Source organism: Lissotriton helveticus, chromosome 3_1 (genome assembly GCF_964261635.1).
Source record: "Lissotriton helveticus chromosome 3_1, aLisHel1.1, whole genome shotgun sequence".
NCBI lineage: Eukaryota > Metazoa > Chordata > Amphibia > Caudata > Salamandridae > Lissotriton > Lissotriton helveticus.
Window position 1 is genome coordinate 985,141,065 of NC_136061.1, and position 22,762 is coordinate 985,163,826.

At 43.4% G+C, this 22,762-nt stretch overlaps 1 protein-coding gene across 1 annotated transcript in view; it reads left to right on the top strand.

Moving 5' to 3' along the window:
• FTCD (formimidoyltransferase cyclodeaminase) overlaps nt 1–22,762 on the top strand; it is a 152,562-nt gene that overhangs the window by 99,163 nt on the left and 30,637 nt on the right. Inside the window, exons 8-9 of the mRNA XM_078681446.1 lie at nt 4,907–5,036; nt 20,803–20,964. Coding sequence (XP_078537572.1) covers nt 4,907–5,036; nt 20,803–20,964 — 292 coding nt within the window. The remainder of the gene's footprint in view (nt 1–4,906; nt 5,037–20,802; nt 20,965–22,762) is intronic.

Consider the following 22,762-nt stretch of genomic DNA (forward strand, 5'->3'; position numbering starts at 1 on the left):
CAACTACAGTAAAACCAAAGGAGAACGGGCGGATCCCACTTGTGGCAGCATCTCAGGGGGCCCCTAGAATTGATTTACCGCCTGGAACTAGCCCATATCTGGTAGTATTGACAGGGATTCCTGAAATAAGTAATCCAGCCCAGGAATCGTTTTTGTCTTTAAAAAACAAAGTGACCCACTGGCTTAATAATAATAGACCACTACCCTCTCATATTACTAGTGAAATATTGATGGTACGTAGGCTCTCCTGGGTGGGCCATAGCCCTAAAACTACTACAGGTGACTGTGTGTTGGTAAATTTTGGGGATCCTCATACCGTGGCGCATATTTGTAACTGGAGCTATAACACCGGGACAACTATTCAATCCCTCCCTTTGTCATTTTTCTATCCTTCTAATGAACTATCAGATCGTGAAGGTGAATGGTCCTTGGTAACGCATCGTGGTGGGGGAAGGCTGGAGAGGGGTTGGTGTGGGCGACCAACCGCTCAGCCATTTACCCACCCACAACAGGTTTAGCAGCTTGGAAATGGTGGATTGACTACAGCATAATAAGGTGGATACCTTGTGCTTCACCCGAAACATGAGCTTTGCAAAATCGGATGGAGTTTTGGAGTAGAGTATCAGCAGACCATCTAGTACGTCCACAGATCATCATATTCACATCCAGGTGCCTAATACGGTAATGGGCATTGAGGTATTGGGGAGTACAGTGCTGCCCTATATAGCGCTGTCCCCCGATCCAGTCACTTGCGAAGGAGTGTCTGTGGGTAGTGATGCCATCGCAAACAATGCTATTGCATTGAAGTCTATGACAATACTATCGTAGAATGTGGCAGGTCTAACGCATAAACTAAATTGCACAGAGTGGGGGTCCCTGGTGGATCAATACGATATTTGTCTCTCAAGAGACTTGGGCCAGGGATGAACATTTCAGAGTGGGATTTGCCACATACCATGTACCTGCTAGGTGGGGAGGGAAAGGACGACCGTCAGGTGGCCTTACCATCTGGATTGCTCTTCATCTGGGTTGCATGGCAGAGAATTTGGTCATATATTCTGAAGACGTTCAGTGTATAGTTCTCAAATTCTTTCATACTAGCTATTGTGAATGTATACTCACGCCCAGTTAGTCTGGCTTCCGAGTCGACCACTATTGATGACTTATCCCATTTCCTGAATACACTGTCCAGTGATTGCCACCTTTTGGTGGTTGGAGATGTGAACTGTCACTATGAGCCCCTCTTGGGAATGAGCGAGGGTGCCCTCATGGGCGAGGATGATTATTGGGCTATTCCACCTTGCCAATCCCCACGTCCCAAGTCATGGTCTCCTTTGGCGATCCAGATCATGGCCCTCACTTTAAACAATTCTTTAAGGGCCTGTAACGGGCGTACACCGTCCGATACTCCATCGATTTGTACTTTCAACAATAGGGGCCAAGAATCTCGTCTTGACTACATCATGGTTGAAACAAGGATGTGGTCCAAGGTTATTGATTTTAGGGTAATCCCTAGGGCTGACCGTGACCACAATGCATTATGCCTGGAAATGGTCTTTCCGAGGACGATGGAAATTCCACCTCCAGGTATGAATGATCGGGTGATGGGTTGACCCTTTTAAACAATAGACATAGAGTAAAATGGGGTAAAATAGTACAATCCCGAGATGAACTATATTATATAATATAGTCCTCCCTCGATTATTGGAGGTTGAGGCTTTAATTACCCAAGTGCCAATCTCAGATTTCAACTGAACACTAAGGTCCATCCACTCGGATTTGGTCTTTAGTCTAGCAGAGGTTTTCAATCCCCAGGTTCCCATGAGGAGGAAAAGAGCAACAGTTTCATCCTGGTACAACTCCGCCTGTAGAAAGGCTAAGTCCGAGCTGATTATGGCGGTCAAGTCTGGGAGTAACAAACCCAAAATCCGTGAACTGAGACTGCATTACAAAGAGCTAATGGGTAATGCAAAAAAAGATTGGGACTTGGACAGGTGGTCTAATTTAACCACTGCTTTGGATTCAAGGGATGCACGCAGATTTTGGTCATTAGTTAGCGCAGGCTCTGGGGAACCAAAATCAGCAATAGAACCTAATATTGATCCATCAGTGTGGGAAGCACATTTCAAAGTTTTATACTCAGAGGACCCTGCAACGGGTATGTCGGCACCTGTAGTTTTAAACGACCAGCTCGAGGCCCTAGAGTTCACTTTGGGGGAGGTGTCTCACGCGATAGGCAAACTTGCAGTGGGAAAGGCTCCGGGACTTGATAAACTCCCTGGGGACCTTTTCAGGCATCAACCAGGGATTTGGGGCCCCTACCTGCTCATCGTTTTTAACACCTTGCGTGCGGTACCGATTTCCCCCCGGTGCTGGACATTTCAGAACAGGGTGTGGTCGTGACGGAACCATTCCGTCATCAGCACAGCTCAACCGTGACTGACTGAATGGTTCCGTCACAAGCATCGAAGGGGTTAATGCAATCCTGAGAGGCATGGAGGTACCCTGTACTTGGCTGGGAGCGGAGATGGTCCCGATTTACAAGAAGGGTTCTCCTCTGCTCCCAGCCAATTACAGGCCCATCAGCCTCATTGACGTCCCGCAATTTTTTTTTGCATGGCTCGTTTTGTATCGCCTGCTGGCATGGATGGAGGAACACGAAGTTCTAAGTCCTTTTCAAGCAGGGTTCAGGAGGAACAAGTCTACCATGGACCAGATCTTTCGCCTAATACTACTGTACTGGAAAATGGCAAAGATCAAGGGTGGCAGCCTCTACATGGTGTTCGTGGACCTCCGGTCCGCGTTTGACTTAGTGCCACGTGGTAAACTCTGGGGGGGGTTCTCCAGGAACTAGGCATTCCGTCGCAAATCTTGTATGTGTTGATGAGGCTACACGAGGGGAATTTTTCCCAGGTTAGATGCGGTAGGAATGGGGCGTTGTCGTCAAGGTTCCCAGTTGGCAGAGGGGTGAGGCAGGGCTGCGTCCTGGCACCGACCCTGTTTTGCCTCTACGTTAATGGTGTAATTTCACCCTTGGATAACGTCCCCAATAACGATGCGCCAAGTTTGGCAGGCAGGAGGGTTCCGGCGATTATGTTTGCTGATGATGCGCTCCTGCTTTCCAAGTCTCCCATGGGGATTCAACGCATACTGAATGGCTTTGGGGATTTCTGTTGAAGCCGTGGTCTTGAGATAAATGCCGATAAAACAAAATTTATGATATTTAATCCCCGGCATCCACCCGTCCAAGTCCGACCCTGGGTAGTGTGAGGTTGGAAAGGGTCACGACTTTTCAGTATCTTGGAGTCCCACTTCATGAAAATCTCTTAGGGACCCGAACAGGTTAAATCTCAACTGAAATTGTCACAGCTGGCGGGTGGTATTCTCAAAGTCTTCAATACATAGACATAAAAGCCAGTGAGCCCAGCCCTGGAGATTTATAAGACCCAAGCAAGGGCTGCAGCTCTCTATGGTGGGGAGCTGTGGGGGCATTCTTGTGGGTCAGCAATTGCTAAAATAGAAACAAAATGTATCAGGCAGTTGCTGACACTCCCTCAAAGTACCCCCCCACTCCTCCCCTTAAGGTTAGATTTGGGACTAGGACCAATAGAAGATGAGCTAGCATTAAAGCCCCTCCAGTTTTGGTGTAGGTTATGGTCCATGACAGATCTGCTATATTATAGGCAGGAGATTAAGCAGATACTAAGCTATAATAGTGCAGGAAAAATTCCCTGGATGGCATTTATAAAATATGAATTCCTAAGATTAGGTCTACCTGCTTTATGGGACAACCCGGAAAGGGGCTGTGGCGAGGTTTCGCGCAAGTCACTTACTCGGATTTTTAAAGATAAGAAATTGAATTCTGTTATCTGTGCCTCTAATGCTGGTACTCTGACTAATTCTTTTTTTAGCTTTCAAAAATTCTTACTCTTTTGATAATTTTATGGATGTTGTTTTCCCGATTTTAGCTAGGAAACTTTTCATACAATGGAGATATGGCACTTTAGATCTAAAAGCTTTTACTAGTAATTGGTAAGCCTCTACCAGCAAATCATGCCCACATTAAATCCAGGAAGTATTGGCTGGTACCAATCTGTAGGAACCTAGGTTTTAAACATTGTTTACCTGCTTTTAGAATTCTTAAGACTGACACATCAAGTTCTATTGTATTTGCACTTTCTAAGTATTTGTTAGCCATGTGGTCAAAGCGGTGTCAATTAATTGATATTGAATATTAAGGACTAAATACTTTGAATCTATTTTTATTGCAAAGATGTCTAATATGTTTCCATGGATTTTATTTTGTTAATGCAAGTGAACTCTGTATATAACTTCTTTTATCATGTTTTATTCTGTACTCGTTTATGGCCAGAATGGCCGAAATAAAGAATTTTTGAATTGAATTGATAGAAAACCATATCTCTTCAAAGACCTGAACGTGTGATCCAACTTTCCAAAGGCAAACATGAATTTATCTTGTTAACCTCCTAATCTGACTAATGGCCAGAGGTCCACATAGAAAGTGGTGCTCTATAGATGATAGGGCACCCCACATTGGTAATGATTGCATTACTACAATTTTCTCCTTTTGAACACACATAATTTAGGGCAACAATTGTTCCTGAAAAGCAGGATTCAATTAGTTGGGTACATGGAGTTACGGGGAATTCTAGAGGAGTGTCCTTGTAACCATCTATCGGTGCTCATGTGATGCCAAGCTCCACCAGAGAATCTCCATCATCTGTTATTTATTCCAGTAATATGATGGTCTATCAACTGTCCAAGCCTTGATTCCAGATCATTTTCCCATCTCAAGAACTGAATTCACAGGGATTGCTATGAAAATTGACAAATTGTAAAGAAAGAACTTTCCTTTGGCTGATGACTTCACTCTTCACTCTTGCAGGTACATGGTCCAGGATGATGCATCTAACGCCAGCTTAATATCCTGTTCCCTTCGTGCCTTTGTGGCACATGTTGGTGCTCGGTCTCCTGCTCCTGGAGGAGGGTCAGTGGCTGCGGCTGTATCCGCCATGGTATGTCTGGTCAATGGGACACTTCTCTTGTTTACATCATCTAATCAGTCTACTTTAGACTGTGCAGGACTACTTCTAGTAAACCTGAAGGGTTGGTGGTTGAACAGGTTTAAGTGAAGCAGGATGTGGAGAGGTCCCTCACGGGCACCAGAAATCACAAGTACAGTTTGGGACTGGGATGAAAAGCATAGTTTCTTGTTTTGATGGGTCTGGTAAGCACATACGTTAACAAAGAATGCTGGTTTTGAAGTGATGCCTCAACGTTTCACTTGTGAGTTGTCTCTGAATGGTGAATAAACAGTTAATTTTTAGATGACTGAGACCGCAGAAGCAGGCACCTTTCGCAAGCATCTCACGCTCTTGTGGCTGCTGGAAATCCGCCCCAGTAAAATCTGGCACTGCTTTCATTCTAAGGAAACCTGAAGACCATAGTACAGTTCCTTCTACTGCCGACATCTAAACATTAAGGCAATTTCCTGTTGAGTGACCCTTGGTACAAATTCTCATGGCAGAGGGGGTTAGTTTTGCCACATTAGCCCCAAAGAACAGATTGTCAGGCAGAATGTGAGGCAATATCTTACTCAAGCTTTCAAGGCATAGCTTTTGGAGGTGTTACCAAAGGAAACCATCGTCATGGAAGTATCACTAGGAGAAAACTAACCAATGCAGTGCAATGGTAACAATAACAGGACTCACCATAAAAACGAGCGTAAAGCTCTTATAGCGCAATCGTAAAGAGCAATGGTCCATCAATGACATCCTCTGTGTAGAAATAGGATGGGGAGGTCCTCTTCTCTTCCAAACCCATTGTCCAGAAATCTGAAGGATCTTTTTCAAGAGGACGTTTAACAGGGTTCTGCCCATCTTTGTGTAAATGTCAAGGACTCTCTTGAAAATCGCTGCTCCTTGAGGGGGGAGGTTAGTACTGAGTACTCTGTACGTCCTTGACCTTGAATCCCCTAGGGATACCGACGTAAGTTGCTTTGCATAGAAGATATTCCATTATAAGATGGCTTGTTTTCAGAACGGTTTGAATAGAAAAACCCATCCAACCTTGCAGTATCTCTGGTAGTCTTGGCATGAGTAAGTTAGAGGTCTGGTACCAGCTTGAATGCTTCACACGTGTAGCGATACAACAACCACTCTGGTTGAGGAGGTGGCCATTTTGTATCGATGGAACGTCCTTGTGAAATTATCTCCTGAGCTTTGTATTCAATGCTATATTTATCTGCTTCAATAGGAATTTAGTTCCACAGACCAATTCATTTTAATGAAAATGGAGGTTGACTATTGTATGACTACCCAAACACAGGCTTCTAAATAGCATGTTCACGTCTGAGGAAAGAGGATGAATCACAAAATTGGTAGACATGAAAGGAGGCATTACCTGCAAGGGAATGGAGTAAACTCTAAGTCCTGACGCTCCTCCAAATGACCCCATTTTTAGTCTCTTTAAAGCACCTCAAAGACTACATTAACCAAGTCATGGGTACACACCAACATTTTCTCAGTGGCCGCAAATTTGGTCTGTAATGTGATTGAGGGCTGCACTGATACCAGCAAGGTGGTGGTCGGGTTCTGGGGAGGGTTTTGTGGTAAGGTGGGTGTGAGGGAAGCTAGGCGTATACATGAAGTGTCTGATGTGCACAATGTGAAATCAAAAACTTGAGATTAATCCCGACTTCTCCACTTAACCATATTGTGTGATCCTAGGCAACTATTTTATTTCACTTTCTTCACTTTTTTCTTCTTCATTATCACATATGAGGATCTCTAAATACATGACTTCAGGATGAGAGCTGTACAAAGCCTTCTCCAGTGTTTGAGTTAATAACCTATATGTGGTCCATGTGTAATATGCACATGACAACTCGCTTGCCTCTTCAGAAACTATTGGCATTTTTATCAGGCTGTAGGGGACAATGAATGTTTCTGAATGCATGTTTATAAAATTATCAGTTACAAAAAATACTTTTCAATGAACTGATAATCTGATGTACTAAGGTGAAACGATTCTGCTTATTAATGAATTATTAACCGACTTTATCATACTTTCACTGCAAGATGTCTTTATAGATGGTGTTCCTAAAGTTAAAGGGTTTAGGGCACCCTTGTTACTGCCTTTCTTTAATGTCAACCTTTGAACAAATGCTTCCTGGTTTATTTAGCAAATGTTTTATGTTAGTGTTGGGTCATGTAAACATTAGGCCAGTGCTGTTCTTGACCAGGGGGTCGCATGTAAAGGTCAGGAGGGACGCATGCGGCCCCCGGGCCTTACTTTGGGTATCACTGAACCAAGTGATGAACTCTGAAGGGTCCATGTACACAGTGACCGTGTTCCAACAGCTCCTGTGCAGAACTGGCAAGTCTCCAATACTACAGTGAGTCAGACCTTGACACCATGTCTTGGAAAGTGCACAACCCACTGATAGGGTTATGCATATGGGTTGCCAAAACAAAGTGCTGCTCCTCTGTGATTTGAAGTGAAGATGGGGAGAAAGGTCCAACTTTGACCCAGGGGAGTCAGCAGATGGTGAGTGCAAGAATCTGGAAAAGGTAGTGGCCATTTGAGATGAGGTGCACTCTTTTGTGGTTACAGCTGAGGTTGGAGCGAGGCCCACCAGTGACCCAACTAGGGAATTGGCATGAGCTCCATTATGTCTGTTGACCATACATATGGCCTGGTGCTCTGAGAATATAGTCTATAGAGATAGGCATGTCCGAGTGGCTGCAATTAGAAGCCTGAAATATGTGATCAATACACCGGGCATCTGAGATGACTTGGAGCAATACTACAACCGGTCAGTTCCCTCACCTTAATGGAGGCGATACTCAGCCCACCTGACCACATGGGCATAGACAATAGGGTAGGCAAACGTCTACAAATAGCAGGTACCCTTCAGGAAAGCTACCTGGGTGAGTCCAACCTCCGAGATATGGTGATAACGTTCTGAGACGGGGACCGCATTTATAATGTCTGCATCTTTGTAGCAGAAGAAAGACCATATTGGTTACCTGGGAATGAGATCAGTTTCCTCACCTTGGCAGGGCAGTAGCGCCCTTAGCTAGGTGAAATTTTCAGATTCGTTTCATATGACTGTGCCAAGAGAACGGAACACCACCAATGGATCCTTGAGTAAGGATGGCAAGCAAGGGAGCACATCCCGAACCCTCTGTAAAAAGGAACGCTTTCTCAAAAAGTCTAGTAGAAAGTTTCCAAAACTTACCCCGCTGGCTGCATTCCATAAAACAAACCTCAATGCTTGAAATATGTACAGAGTTTTCTTAGCAATCTCAAAAGCAAAATAGGATCTTTCACATAAGAATTCAAGACATGTTTTAAAGACTTGAAGGGATATCTGACCTCTCAGGGTGCTATATTAGATGATCTAGAAAAAGAAAGTTGAAGACCGCTCAAAGGAGTAAGCCCAAAGGTACAGACTCCTTTAGGGACCACAGTACCAGAATATCAACCTGCAACCAAGGCTTAAAGGCTTGGAAGACAAATCCCTCAGAAGTAACATGCATAATAATGGTCTGACGCAGGTTTTGGAAAAAGATATTCAAAGCTGTGTATCAGATCGAATGCATCAGGTCTGTAATGCTGTCCTTAGGGGTGATATGCCCTCAGACTTACAAGAGTACGTTTTTAAATGAGCAGCTGCAGCACAGGGTTATTTCATGTCCTAAGGTGAAGGGTGCATTTATTTCAGGATCTGGTAGCCTCCAAATTCAGAAGGTGGAATGGCCTATTGCCGACTTAAAGGGCACAGATAATTCCATATCAATGCGGAGACTCATTCGGCCTATTCTTTAAATGGCAGGGGGGAAAGGATGATTGTCAAATCACTAGGTAAGGCAACAAAAACTTCTTGGAGTAAGATGTTTTGTGTATTGCTAATCCATTGCCACAGCTTCTAATTTGGCAAAGAATGGGACCCCACTGAAAGAACAAGGAACCACCATTTGCCGCAGCCAGGGTGAACCTGCTTCAGCGTCTGAGATAGGTGTGTAGGAAAAGAGGATTCCTGTGAAACCAAGGGTTCACCCTTACTAGCAAGAGAATAGCTTAGTGTCTCCTTGCAGCTGTTTGCTCATCAGACTGGCAAACTTGAGGTATAATGGGGTTGAGTCGATTGGCTGGGCGGTGGTTGACCTAGTTAGTACTCAAAGGCAATAGGATCATGTTTCTGGTAGGTGTAACCTAGCATTCCCGACTTGCTGAATTAAAAAATATTATTCGTTATTTATTGTTTGGAAAGGGGATTGTTCCCTTAGTTATGACAACAGTCCCATGGACATGAGATGGTTCGTTCATCTGTTTTAAAAGTAAAATAATGTTTATCTCTGACACTCTTGACAGTTGAGGATCTTCTCTTCAAGCACTGACTTATTGCACAGCTTGGTTAGCTTACAGGTGCCAAGTAGTGATATGTTGAAACTCCTTAGTTTTAATGTGAAAGGCCTTAACACACCTGCTAAGAGTGTAGTTTTACCGAATGATACACAAATCATAGTGTGAGATATGCTTACTACAAGAAGCCCCCTTATTAAAGAAAAACAAAAGTCTGAATTCTAAATGGTTTCCATCAGGTCCTATCCGGATAGGAGGAGTGGCAATACTAAGAACGAATAGCCGTCGACACGAGGTTCTGAAGGTTGAATCCAAACTCTCGTACTGGAATTGGGATCACATACGTCTACAATGACTAGACTAGTCAGCAGGTTGTGGAGTTTGAAACATCAAGAGGTACAGAAATACTGGTGAACTGATGAGGTTAAGAGGGACTCTGGATTGTGGGTTGAGGCCATTCTTACTGTTAATTTGCATTTCATTTAATAATTGAACCATTGATATGTGATCTTTAATCACTGGATAGAGCATTAGGCACCATTGTTGACTTTTTGTCGACTTGTTCTTGTATCTAAAACTCAATAAAAATATTTCATTCTAAACCGTGGTAGATGTACTACCTTAATTTCATTTCCAATTCATACCAATGGGTGTCTCATCAAGCTGTAAGTGCTCTAGCGACATCAACCAACTCCAAACTCCTCCGTTGCTCTACCACGTGATTTCGTTGATTAAGTGTTTCTCGGATCACAGAATAGGGTTAATCTTAATCCACGTCCACTGAGGAGTCCCACCCGCTGGTGAGTGTAGTGTGCATTCGGTTTTATGCTCCTACCTTTAACCACCATCCTTTGCAGAGTGAGCCACAGGAGCAGTGCTAAATGTCTCCAAAATAATTCTGCATTCCTTTGGATTGTAAATTGGGAAACCGCAACACACTGTGAAAGCAGAGAAATAATTCAAATGTTTCTAAAGGGGCAGGTCTAGAACATGCATCTTTCCCTATTCCACTACCGACAGTACTGATGATCGTTTGAGCTGTACTTGTTCCTGCTATTCATGTACTCTTTTAATTTCCAGAACACCAATTTTAAGGAAAATGTTGGCATAGTTTGGCATAAATTCTGTCAAACTATAAGGAGTTCCTGGAGCAAAAATGTTTACTTTAACCAGTCAGTGAACTGGCAAGTGTGTAAAGCACTGTCGAGTCTTGGATCATGTGCTGGGGATCTTTTCTGTGAATCAGAAGTTCTTGTGGGCTAATGGGAGGGTTTAGCTAACACGCGAGTGCAAGAATCTTCCATTCCAACCTTGCCTTAGCGGATCCAAGTGGAGTTACAGCAAGAGACTCCCTTTTGCAAGCTACTTGCACCCCCATGCATGGTAGCTGAATAAACGAAGAGGGGACAGCTGGTGATGGGAACTAGTAGAGGACACCTTCAGTTTGAGACCTATTATTTTGGAGATCACCTTTGCTAGTTAAGTGGATGCCTAGTGGAGCCCGGATGTGAACCATGGTTATACAGAAAGCTTAATAAAATAATTGCAAAAGACTTAACGTTTATCCACAGCATTTGCTGTTTTCGAGGTATGATCTCTTGCATGGTATTTTGTACTTCAGCCTAATTTTCTGTGGTGTTTTAGTCGGTTTATGTATTTTCATTGACCCAAAGTCGGCTAAAGATGCCAGACCCCGTAGTCTGTAAATGTGTGTGCTTCATAAAAGCAACAAAGTCCAAGTAAAACTTAGATTACTATCCCAAACATACAAGCTTTTTCCTGCAACATATGTTAACATTTTGATAGCATGTACAACCATGGTTTTGTATTGTTGGCATTTTATAGTATATACAACCAATACCAGGGTTTTGTAATGTTGGCGTTTTATAGCATTTACAACAATTATCATGGTTTTGTATTGTTGGCATTTTTGTAGCATTTACAACAATTATCATGGTTTTGTACCACTTAAGTTTGGATACCGTCTTGTGTGGAATTTGGTATTGTTCGTTTTTGGTATTTGGTTGTGACAGGTAAGTAACGTTGGATTAATGTTTAGTTTATGGGTGGTTTGTGAGAAGTGTGGCTCAATGGTTAGAGCGGCAGACCCTGATGCAGAGGTCTAGCCCAGGACCAGGGTTCAATTCCCCGCCTCGGCGGGTCTTGGGCTCAAAATTCCACGGACTTGATAATTCTCGCCTCGGTGCCTATTCCAATCATGGAGTCCCACTCTGCAACTCTGGGCAATAGCTTGCTTAATCTCCACAACGGCCCCCACAACGCTAAGGATGCCTGGCTTCACCTTGGGGGTGCCCAGGAGTGGACACCTCACAGGGAAAGCCAGGATGGGTTCCACAGCGGTATTCGTACAAGCGCCTTGAGACCCTTGCGGGTGAGTAGTGCGCTATATAAGTATCAATTTACATTTACATTACATTTTGTGTTAGTAAGCTTGAAAGTAAACTGAATTTGATATTGGAATATTTTGTTTTGTCGTGTTTGTGTGGTAGGCTCTGCAAAATAACTTTTAGATTTTTTTGTTTGGATTTAGTGATCGGTTTATTGCACGGCAGCTATAAATGTATTTCTATAAATGTTACATTACGTATGTGAGGGTCTAGTATATTTGTGCTTGCTGTCTGTGTGGTTCTAGGGTGACTGTTGTGGTGTGAAAGTGCTGTTGGCTTGGCAGCATTGAACCAATTATCTGACCTTTGTATCATGCTGTGCACACAAAGGAGTAAGGTTTCTGGTTAAGTTGTAATGTCAGAAGATGATCATTTTTAACTGCCTGGAATGATGTATGGTGTTAATGTTAAGTGAAGAGTACTGTTATCTACCCAGAGATGGTCACCTTATGGGATATTGGAGGTGGGGTGATTGCATGTGATATGGAATGTGCTAATTAGGAGGATATGAGGGGGTTTGGATTTGAGGGATGTGCCCATCCTAAAAAAACTCTAAATTCTCTAAACCGGAGCTGCTATATACGTATGCATGATGTTAGGGAGATACGCATAAAAGGTTATTAGTCAGTGCTGTGAGGGGGAAGGGAGATATTAATGGCAGGCAAACAGTGTGCAACATTGTAGTTCTAAATTTAACATTACCAGGCGAAAAGTAGTGAAAGGAATCCTCTAAGAACAGAGGAGGATTTGGAAAGGACATTGCCTAGTACATGACATTCACATTTAGCATGGACAATCCTAGAACGCCTACCAGAGGAATGGTACAACCCATGCCCCATTTAATATCTTGGTTCCGGAGTAGTGGGTCTTGAGTTTTGCTTTGTCTCTGTAGTTAGTGTGAACCTGGGATTGATAGCAGGTAAAGTGCATAGAGGTTGTAGTTATTTGGTTAGGGTCAAGGCATTAATAAAAGCTATAAACACTCTGTAAATAGCCTGACATTGGTTAACCTCCTTTAGACCGTGGTGCATTCTGTGAAAGGAAACCAGATGTGTGGACCAGCCTTCCAGGGAGAGATGCTGAAGATCCATGTCCCTCCCCCGCCCCTCAGACTAACAAAATGGAGAATGACACTGAAGCTGGAATTCAAAATAACAAGTTTATTTACTCATGAGTGAGACCACGTCCATACAACATCCTTAAGTGTTCCAGGAGGTAGGGACTTGAATACACAGACCATGGTGCTTATATACTGAGTTTTCTGCACTGGTAAGCATGTGGATACAAATAGAAGGTACAGGCCTACACAGGAATAGTTACCAACAAACATGGGGAGATGGGAAATCACTGTCAGCAAAGTGGGAGGGGGAGCAGGAGTCCTTATGGCAGCACTGAGAGATTGACAGTTGCGTCTGAGACCAGATGTTCTGGCAGCTAAAAACTCTTTAGCATGCATATTGCTTTTAGCGGAGTCAGGAAGTCAACTAAAATAGGCAGCACAGGCAGGGAAAAAGACTAGCAGCAGAATATGGGAGGATTACATAGCTAACCAAATGGATGCCACAGACAAGATGGCTTCAGCTAATGCTAACAGAAATTATTCCAGGTTTCAACACATTGCCCTTGTGAGTTCCCCTTTCACCTTTCTTGAACTTGGGCCCACGCTTCTCAAGGGTGAAACAAGGACACCTGAGATATTGGATTTGCTTCTATATATTGTGAAGTTCAGCCTGACCATGTATTGTCAAGCACTAGCATGTCTCTAACCAATCATTGACCCCTCAACTGAAGAGGGAGGAGCTCACACTTTGTCCTAGGTGTGAGTTTTTACTTCGAATAACATTTCGAATAGCCCCTTGCCTCATTTACGTTTTAAGCGTCTGTTGCTTTTGGCTTCATGGGGGTTACATGTGCTTCCTATAGAATGTCCTCCCTGTCCCTAGGAATGATGTCTTATTGGTGACTTGTGTGTTACAAGGAGGAGGACAGCAACATTCTTGTGATAGGGTGGGTCTGGGGAAAGTCCTTGTGGCCAGGTGTTTCCTTAACCGCATGCGTGCGGCCGCTATTTTCGTGCTGTGCGGCTTTTTGCGAAAAGCCGCGTTACATGACTAGCTGAGCTCGTCATGAGCATGCGAGCGGCGCAACTCATGACGAGCTCAGCTCGTCATGCGCATGGAAGGGGTTAAGGCAGTTTGTTGGCAACCAGGCATGTTGCATTGAGATAGTGTTGGTGGTTGTGAGTTGCCCTAAAATAGTGACAGTGCTGTACAGAAGTAGTGTCCTGTTGATTGCAGATAAGGTGTTGGCATTTTGCTGCATGGATGTTTCGTGTAAAACAGTGAATGTTTTACTATGGGTTAGTACATCTGAAGATTGGGTTGGCCTGGCACTGCTAATGTTTTTAATGCATCCTAGGAGTCTCCTCACGAGTGACGTATATATAGTGTAGGTTTATCTGTTGTGCAAATAAGTGATGTCTGCTTCCTGATGCTCAGTTGAGCAGACCAGTGCTCTAATTTATTTATTTATTTATCTAAACTTGTATTGCGCACAGCTACCCTCAATGGGTTTCCCTGCGCTAATTATGTGCTCAGGATGTCCCTACAGTCTTCTCTAGTAGGTGCAAAAGCTGTAGTTGTACTTCTGTGCACATGGATTGTTTCTCTCCAATAATGATTCTGTTCTTGAATGGTTTTGTAAATAGAAATGCTGTTGAATGAGTTTGTTCTGAAAGATAGGCCCCTGTGTTCGGTCACGCTTTGATGTCATCCTTGGTTTATTTTATATCTGTGTCCAAGCCTGTAGAAACAGAATGACGATTCTTCAGGCTAAAGGTGTAGAAAGAAAATCGAGATTTAAAAAAGACGAGAAAGCTATTACCATGTATTATTTCTATTTTTCGGCAGCACTGAAAGCACCATTAGAACACTGGGTAGATACACGATGGGTATAGAATGCTCCAGATCATATAGCACCTGGTCCTCCATTTTCTTTTTATTTTGATTGCTGCCAAAGACAAATGACATGCATCTCCCTCACCATTCAAATGGGCTTCATCCTCCATTTGCTCCATCACTGTTCCTCTAGTAATAAACATTAGGAAAAGATGCACCACAATCCATTTTAAAAGTTAAACTATTGAAATTCATCAAACTAGTTCAAAACATTCCAACTTCTTAGCACACCTTCCCTCCTTGCCCTAAATAAAATCTTGATTCAGCTTACACCTCTAGCTCGAAGAATCCGTATTTTATGGTAAGAAAAGAGGCTAGGATTATGCATGTGTAAGGCTTTAGAGCAAAGCCTGACACATGCTCTCCTGGTTTGAAAGAAAACTTACTAAAACCACTGTGCTTTGCCAGTCAGCAGCCATTAATTAATATGTGCTCCATTTTCCTCCTGCAAAGTTAACCTTACTAGCCATTGCAGCTATGTGAATGTGCCTTGATCTTAGACATATGGCTTTAATTCATCTAGCAGTGGTAGCTGTAGATGCTGCTTCAAACGACTAACTATAACCAATCAATAATTTGAATAACTCCTGTTCGTCTATTATCTTGCACTTCACTCTTTTAAACATCTCACCACACACACAATTGTGGATGATTACTAAAACATGGATACAGCATGGACTCAGACATCATTTTCATTCTCTTACATATTCTTTTTTTTTTTTATTTATTTTTTAAACACTCCATCCTTTTATAATACCTGCTACTCATCTCGGGTATCCTCGCATCTGAGACTCTCCTGAAGGAAATCTGTCAAAGTACCTTCCACATCAATTACCCCAAGGCTAAACACCTATTCCTAGGCCAAAGCAAAGATGAGGTTGACATCTCAAATTGACTCATACCTAGAAAGCAGAAGACTGTAAAGGGGCTTAATCTTAATGACCCTACAAATCAAGACACCTACCAATAGTCACACAATTCAAAAGAGAATGAACTGCAGCAACAGCCGACCTATGGCAATTAAGTATTCTGTAGCACAAAATATACATGTATTTTTCTTCCTAAAAATTGGCTACCGTGATTTCTTTTGCCTCCGTCGGATCCAAATCCTTCTTCAAGCACGAACAAGAACATACAATTTAGGTACCGCCTGTGTCTCTTACTAGTTTCAGAGGGCAGTGACTCACTGAGGAGCAACACAGTCTATCCTAAAAGATCTTTAAATTATCCCGATCTTCCAAGATTCTCCAAACAAGAAGGTTAAGAACACCTGACTCCACTAAAGGATGCTCTTCCCTTACCATATCTACCAACAACCCTTTGTTACCAAAATCAGGAGTGGTTCTTCTATAGCCAACTCAATTGCTTTTGGAAACCAAGCTTGTGCCACAATAGTCACTAGAAACGCACAGCAAACTTGTCTGGTTACCTAGCAATAACATCCTCTGAATCATTGCAAATGGGGGAAATGTATAACCTTTCAGCGACCCACAAATCCAATCCTCATTGAATTACATCCACTATCATCGCTCCCGGGTATGGGGCCGTATTACAGAATGTGGCGCATTTTTCTTGTTAGCGCCAGGGGCACCTTTTAAAAGGTGTGCTTAGCGCTAACAAGGAGTGTGCAGAGTTGGTTTGGATACGCTGCCCCCAGAGCAGCTACAAAGCTCTGCTGCCCTGCGGTCAGTACATTCAAGTGAAATACGAACCAGCTTTGAAGTCGCTCCATGTTTCACTGTGCAGACTGCAACCTGCTTGCACTTTTAAGGTGGATTAGAGATCCCCTTTTGGGTGCAGTGAGATACTGCCTTTGCCTACAAAGGGATGTCTGGGGGGGGGGGTTCATGCAACACCCTTTACCCTCTCGAGAGGGCTGCAATCAAGGAGCGCACTGACAGTGCGCCACCTTTTAGGACGGCTTCTTTGCCTCTGTGCCCATGTCTATAATTCGGCTCAGACTGAGGCAAAGGGATTCCCTCATGTGCATAGGACCACACCCCAAGGAAAATAAGGGAGTACAAGTTCAGGTGAGAGCACACGTGCACAGAAAAGACTGCACAAGCGTCTGCGGCCCTTTCTGTAATACCAAAGTGCCCCGGGGGACACGCAAAGCAGGCCCACATGGCATTGCGCCCCAGGGGCACTTTCCATAATACGGCTCCAGGAAGCCATATGAAATACTTTTCCAACTGGTGTATCACGTGTGAAGTAAAAATGTCCTCCTGCAACAGACCCTGAATCTCCAGAATTTTCTGAATATTATCTCTGTTCAACATTCAATTCCCTGTAATCCACTATATGATGCACATTCAAATCTATCTCATTGTCTTTTCTTGGCAAATACTGTCCTCTAAAATCCACTTTGTGCTCTTGACAAAATTGACACACCTTTTGCCACCTCCGATAGCTTACTTGCCCTGCTTTGTCCCAACCTGTTTTTATTGGACACCTCGGTCACATTGTTCATCCTTAACAAACATGAACAATTCTGAAACTGACTTCTGGACCTCTGAAGAGCAAAAAAACCTCCAGTCATTTACAAGAGATCAATCTGTTCTCCTCTTTCCTCCTGTGTCTTGTTTTAACCACCTTGCTTTCCACCCTGCAATGCTCGTGTGAGTCTCCAAAACGAAATCTGGACTGTCCCAAAAGTGGCATACCCGCTCAATACCTCTACATTCCCCAATCACTAGAACTCCTGTTTTATGTCCTCTGTGATCAACATCTTGTCGCCATACCATAGACCCCTAGCTAAACCTGCATTCTTCAAACACTGCAGAGCTATGTAATCCGGTGTGGTCTGTGCAGGTAAGAACCGTGGGGTGGTGGGGCCAGGTTGGGGCGATTCGACAGACTACGACGAGGGAAAATTAAATAATGAATCCCCCTTCCCCCCCCCCCCCTCCCCCCCCCCCCCCTCCGGTCGTTATCTGTCGAATCCCCCCCAGCCCCACTGCTCTTACCTGCACAGGCCACTCCTGTCTGTACATAGCCCATGGTACACTGCTTGAACTGAAGAGAACAACCCACTCACTCATGCCAAATCTCAACAAATGTCAGGTATGCTATTTGATCATTTTACCTCGCTCTCTGGCAAATGCAGTTGCACTTTTACTACCCTGAAACCCAGGAACTCTAAACTCTGAGTTGGAACCAAATTAGTTTTTTCCATGTTCAGCATATTCCTAAATCCTCAAATATTCTGTCAAAGTTGAACACCAATACCTTCACATCCTGTCACATCAAGAAAAGGTTGTGTAAATATATTATTAGTCGTTCCCCCTAATCGGCCACTGGCCTGAACACCTTAGTAAAACACGGCAGTGCTTAAGACAGACCAAACAGCAGCAACTGGAGCTTATAGAATTGTCCTTTCCATCTAAATTACATGTATTCTGTCTCTCCTGTGCAGTAGGACTTGTGAATGAAGTATCTTCTAGATCTAGCTGCACCTATCCATTCTCCATCCTGAAGCCAATCCCTTAGGTGTATACACTCCAATTTGAAATGATGTTGCAGATGAATTTATTACAGGACCTCACCTTCTGTCTATCTTCCACAAAAACAATGTGCTCACATACCCTCTGTGCCCGTCTCCAAATTACACTGTTGCACCTTTCTCTAACAACTGTTCTATCCTCGTTGTCCACTGAGTGCTTCAACTCTTGAAACACCAGCTCCCTTTGCTTTTCTGTCCTTCTAGGATTTATTACAAGCTCTATCTTGAACCATGGAACAGTTTGCAAAACCTAAGGATTCTCGGAGTATTTACAAATGCACTGGAAAATGTCTCAATCTGCCTCCCACTTTTCCATGCAAAAAAAACTAAAGTATCCGTAGTCACCTTGAACTGCTCCTAACTGCTGTCTTTGACCTGTTGAGGCACTATTCCTTCTGCCTCTGCCTTTCCGAGGGAAAAATCCTGAGCGATTTTGGATGTCTCAATATGCACCTTCTGCCTAACCATATTTACCATACTAGGTCCTAAAATAACCTCAGCCGAGAGGCTGCCCTTTCATCTCGGTGCTGCCAGAAAAACAACTTCCTCTAAACACTTCCTTCATTGACAACTATACCTTCACCATGGCAGCGAAAGCCACAACATCTGTTCCTAATGACTTTACCATTACTCCATCAAATGGGAGCCCTGTTGCTTCCTTGCTATATATTCTTTGCCACGTCGCCCCCATTTGTGACCGATTTTCATCAAAATAGATATACGCTTTTCTGGTATTAGGCCAGCATTTACATTTCCTAATAAACACATTTCTCTTGGACAACATTCTCAAAAGTGTAAAATTCACCTTCTCGTCTTTGAGATGCATGCTAGAGGCACCAAAACACCAACGAGGTCATCCTGACATTAAGGGATCACGCCAATCCGGTCTAGGATCTCCTCCTACCTTAATGTTTTCAGGACACAACTCCTGTTAAATGTCACATAACTGGTCGTGGCACGTGGTCTGTCTTTGCCCCGCCCTTATGTCACAGCGCAGACGTAAACTGAAAATGGAGTGGAACAGGTTGGGTATTCGGACCTGCAGACTGGCAATTATTGCAGCCCTGAGCCCCGAAAATACAGCTTTAAACATAGGACTTACAACCTACATACGCTTTGCATACCGCAATTTTTCGCAGCAATCGGAAGGGCCTGTCAATGCCGCTCTCTTTCAAGCAATAGTTTAACTTAAACTGCACTCCACTTCTAAGCTGCTAAAAGAGTTTACTATCTGATAGCACTTTTATTATAACCCGCTGCTATTGACTTGTTTGCTGCTGCTTTTTATCTGTTCTTATTTTTATCATTATCCGTAGTAATTTGCTGATCAGGCTGTTTTTATAAGCCCAATATTGCTAACGGTCAGTATCATAGTCCTCTCCTGTTTTAATGTTACGCTGACCCTGTTCCGCATATAATGTTTTTTTTTAAACTACTTATATGTATTAGAAGCCGCATAACGCAATTTGGAAGATTTTTACTAATCAGTGCTGGTTAAATGGATTTTTGTTTTTTCTTAACAACGTGTATTGCTGTCGGAACCATTGAGGTGCTCTTTTAAGGATATTTTATACCCAAATAAAGATTATTATTATTATTACATGACTTCCTTTAAACACTTTCTTCATTGACGGCTATACCTTAACCATGGCAGCGAAAGCCAGAACATCTGTTCCTAATGACTTTACCATTACTTCATCAAATTGGAGCCCTGTTGCTTCCTTGCTATATTCTTTGCCACGTCACCCCCATTTGTGACTGATTTTCATCAAAATAGATATACGCTTTTCTGGGATTAGGCCAGCATTTACATTTCCTAATAAACACACATTTCTCTTGGACAACATTCTGAAAAGTGTAAAATTCACCTTCTCGTCTTTGAGATGCATGCTAGAGGCACCAAAACACCAACGAGGTCATCCTGACATTAAGGGATCACGCCAATCCGGTCTAGGATCTGCTCCTACCTTAAATAATGATTTCAGGACACAACTTCCGTTAAATGTCACATAACTGGTCCACAAACCCAGTCAAAACAACCATAACTAAGAAATAAACGAGAAAGAAGCTTAAAAAATAATTAAGTACAGAGTGACAAACAAGAAGTCGACGAAGGAAAGGGACCTTAAATGAGACTGGAGTGTTTGTTTTCTTTTGTGTGTGCACACTCCTTGTTTTAATGTTCTAGTGGTGTTTAAGTGCTGTAGAGTAGTAAATAAAAGTAATGTCTAATGCAGGCCTCCTGCTATAAAATCCTTTATTCCCACGTTTAGGCCTCCCGTAAACCTATATATGGGGATGCTCAATGGAGTGAAGTTTATTTCTAAGCTGTCTGGAATTTGGGGGGGGGGGGGGGAAGTACAGGCTAGGAGGCTGTTTCTTGGTGGTGACCTGCTGCCCCCTGGGCTCTGTTTTGCAGCTGCTATGTATAGTAGCCCTGGTATGTATCTCTTTGCATTGGTTGGTGGCTCCTCCAAGGATGGTGAATGCCCAGAATGGGTCAAACAGACCATTAACTGAAGTGACTTTCGATGTCGCACTGCAGGGGGCGGCGCTCGGCTCCATGGTGGGACAGATGACTTATGGAAAACGACAGTTCGAGGACCTGGATCAAGTCATGAGATCGTTAATCCCACCCTTCCACCACGGCATGAAGGAGCTCCTGGCCATGGTGGATGCGGACTCCAACGCCTTCAGTAGTTACATGGTAAGTGACGCAACCAAGCCTACCCCTCCCCACTTATTTATACTGGACTTCCTCACAAAGGGGGCAGTGCATACGCAACTGTTGCCCGCCTCTGCCAGTGCCCTTCCATAGGCTGGCTCCTTCCCATCTGTCGCTGCTGTAGTCAGAAAAACAGATGGCACAAAGAGCATGAGGCTGTAACTTGGACTCTGTTCGACAGTCCGCCCGTAACATTTATCAGAAATTGTTATGTGAGAAGTAGGAAGCTGAGGGACAAGAGTGGGTGGTAAATGAGATGGAAGGAATAGCCCCTACCCTCCATCACAGAAGAGGGACCATATCTGGTACAAAGGCAGAGTGGGGGGAAGGTGAGGGGGGATTTCCCTGCTGGAACCTTCCTTGATGCAGTGTCTCTGTGGAGAAAAGTAATCATTGTCCTTAAACAAAAATTATAGCTGTAAAGCTTCCTGTTAAAAAAAAATAAAAAATAAAAAAATTCATTTTTAGATGGCGCAGAGTGCCTCATCCACACATCTGTGCTTCCAGCTCTGCAGTGTAATTGAGTTTTAAATACTAGCTCATGGTTATTGCACTGAACTATATTCCGGAATCAGGTGGATAGTGTCAGTCGAAAATTGCCGCCAAATCCTCTTTCACTTTCCTTCTAATTTGACAGGGAAATGGTGGCGGAAGCATTGAAGTGGAAACCCTTACTTTTTGTCACAAACCGTCACTTGATGCATCTTTGTACTGCTTTTGTACAACCCACAGGCCGTTTTAGTTGGTGTGCTTATTCAGAGCAAGGTAATCCTTGACATTTGACGTAAACATATTGACTATTTCAGTGATGCGCACACTTTGAATCGTTTAATCCCATTTTAATCTGTGGAACACTGCTAATTCTGGAATAGGTCAGAACTCCAAGCACATGTTATGCTTCTCTGCAACAGACAAACCAACACACACCCAGTACAACACACCATCAAAACATACTCCAATATCACCCCAAAATAGTACATTGCTCATCTGTTCATCACAAAATCAGGGAACCTGCATGGCACCTCTCACTCGCGGTGACTTCTGGAGCAGGGGGGCGCATGACTCTTCCCCAATAATGGACCCTCTGCATGAAATAAGGACAATTCATCCTTATATTCCATCACTTTCCATCCACAAGTTTTACTACGGCCTGTCTGACCACAATCCGTTTAGGCTCAGTATAGCTTGAATTATCTTTCAGTAAATTTCCAGGCAACTTCACCCAATCATCTGTCTTCTTCTTACCCCCTTCTCCATGACTTGCCACCGACTCCAAGCACTTCATCTGTGCAGGCTTCCTTGTGTTGGACACATCTTTGATCTTGTCTGCTGGGTACCCTGACCTACCCATCCAAGGCATGACTATTTTGGATCTGGGAATATTCAAACAAAGGGTGACACTCCAGTATCTGCATTAGGGGGGTTGATACGCACATCCCACAATTGCCCCCTCCACTCTACCAGACAGTCTAGATGATTAGCCATTGATAGCTGTAAATTGTCCTTGATTAACCTATTATGCTTCTCAACAAGACCATTGTCCTAGGATAGCACAAAGGTTTCATATATCTCAGACATAGGGACTCAAAATAAGCATCAAATTCCAATGAGGTCACCCGTCTCCCATTATCTGTCACCATTTGTTCTGGGACACCATCCCTAGAAAACTAGATAGCCAAAAACTCAATCACACAGGCACTTGTGACTAAGCTAACAAAACATTCAATGAATGAGAAACATATTCTACAACTACCATTCCAAACTTAGGCACATCCCTTCC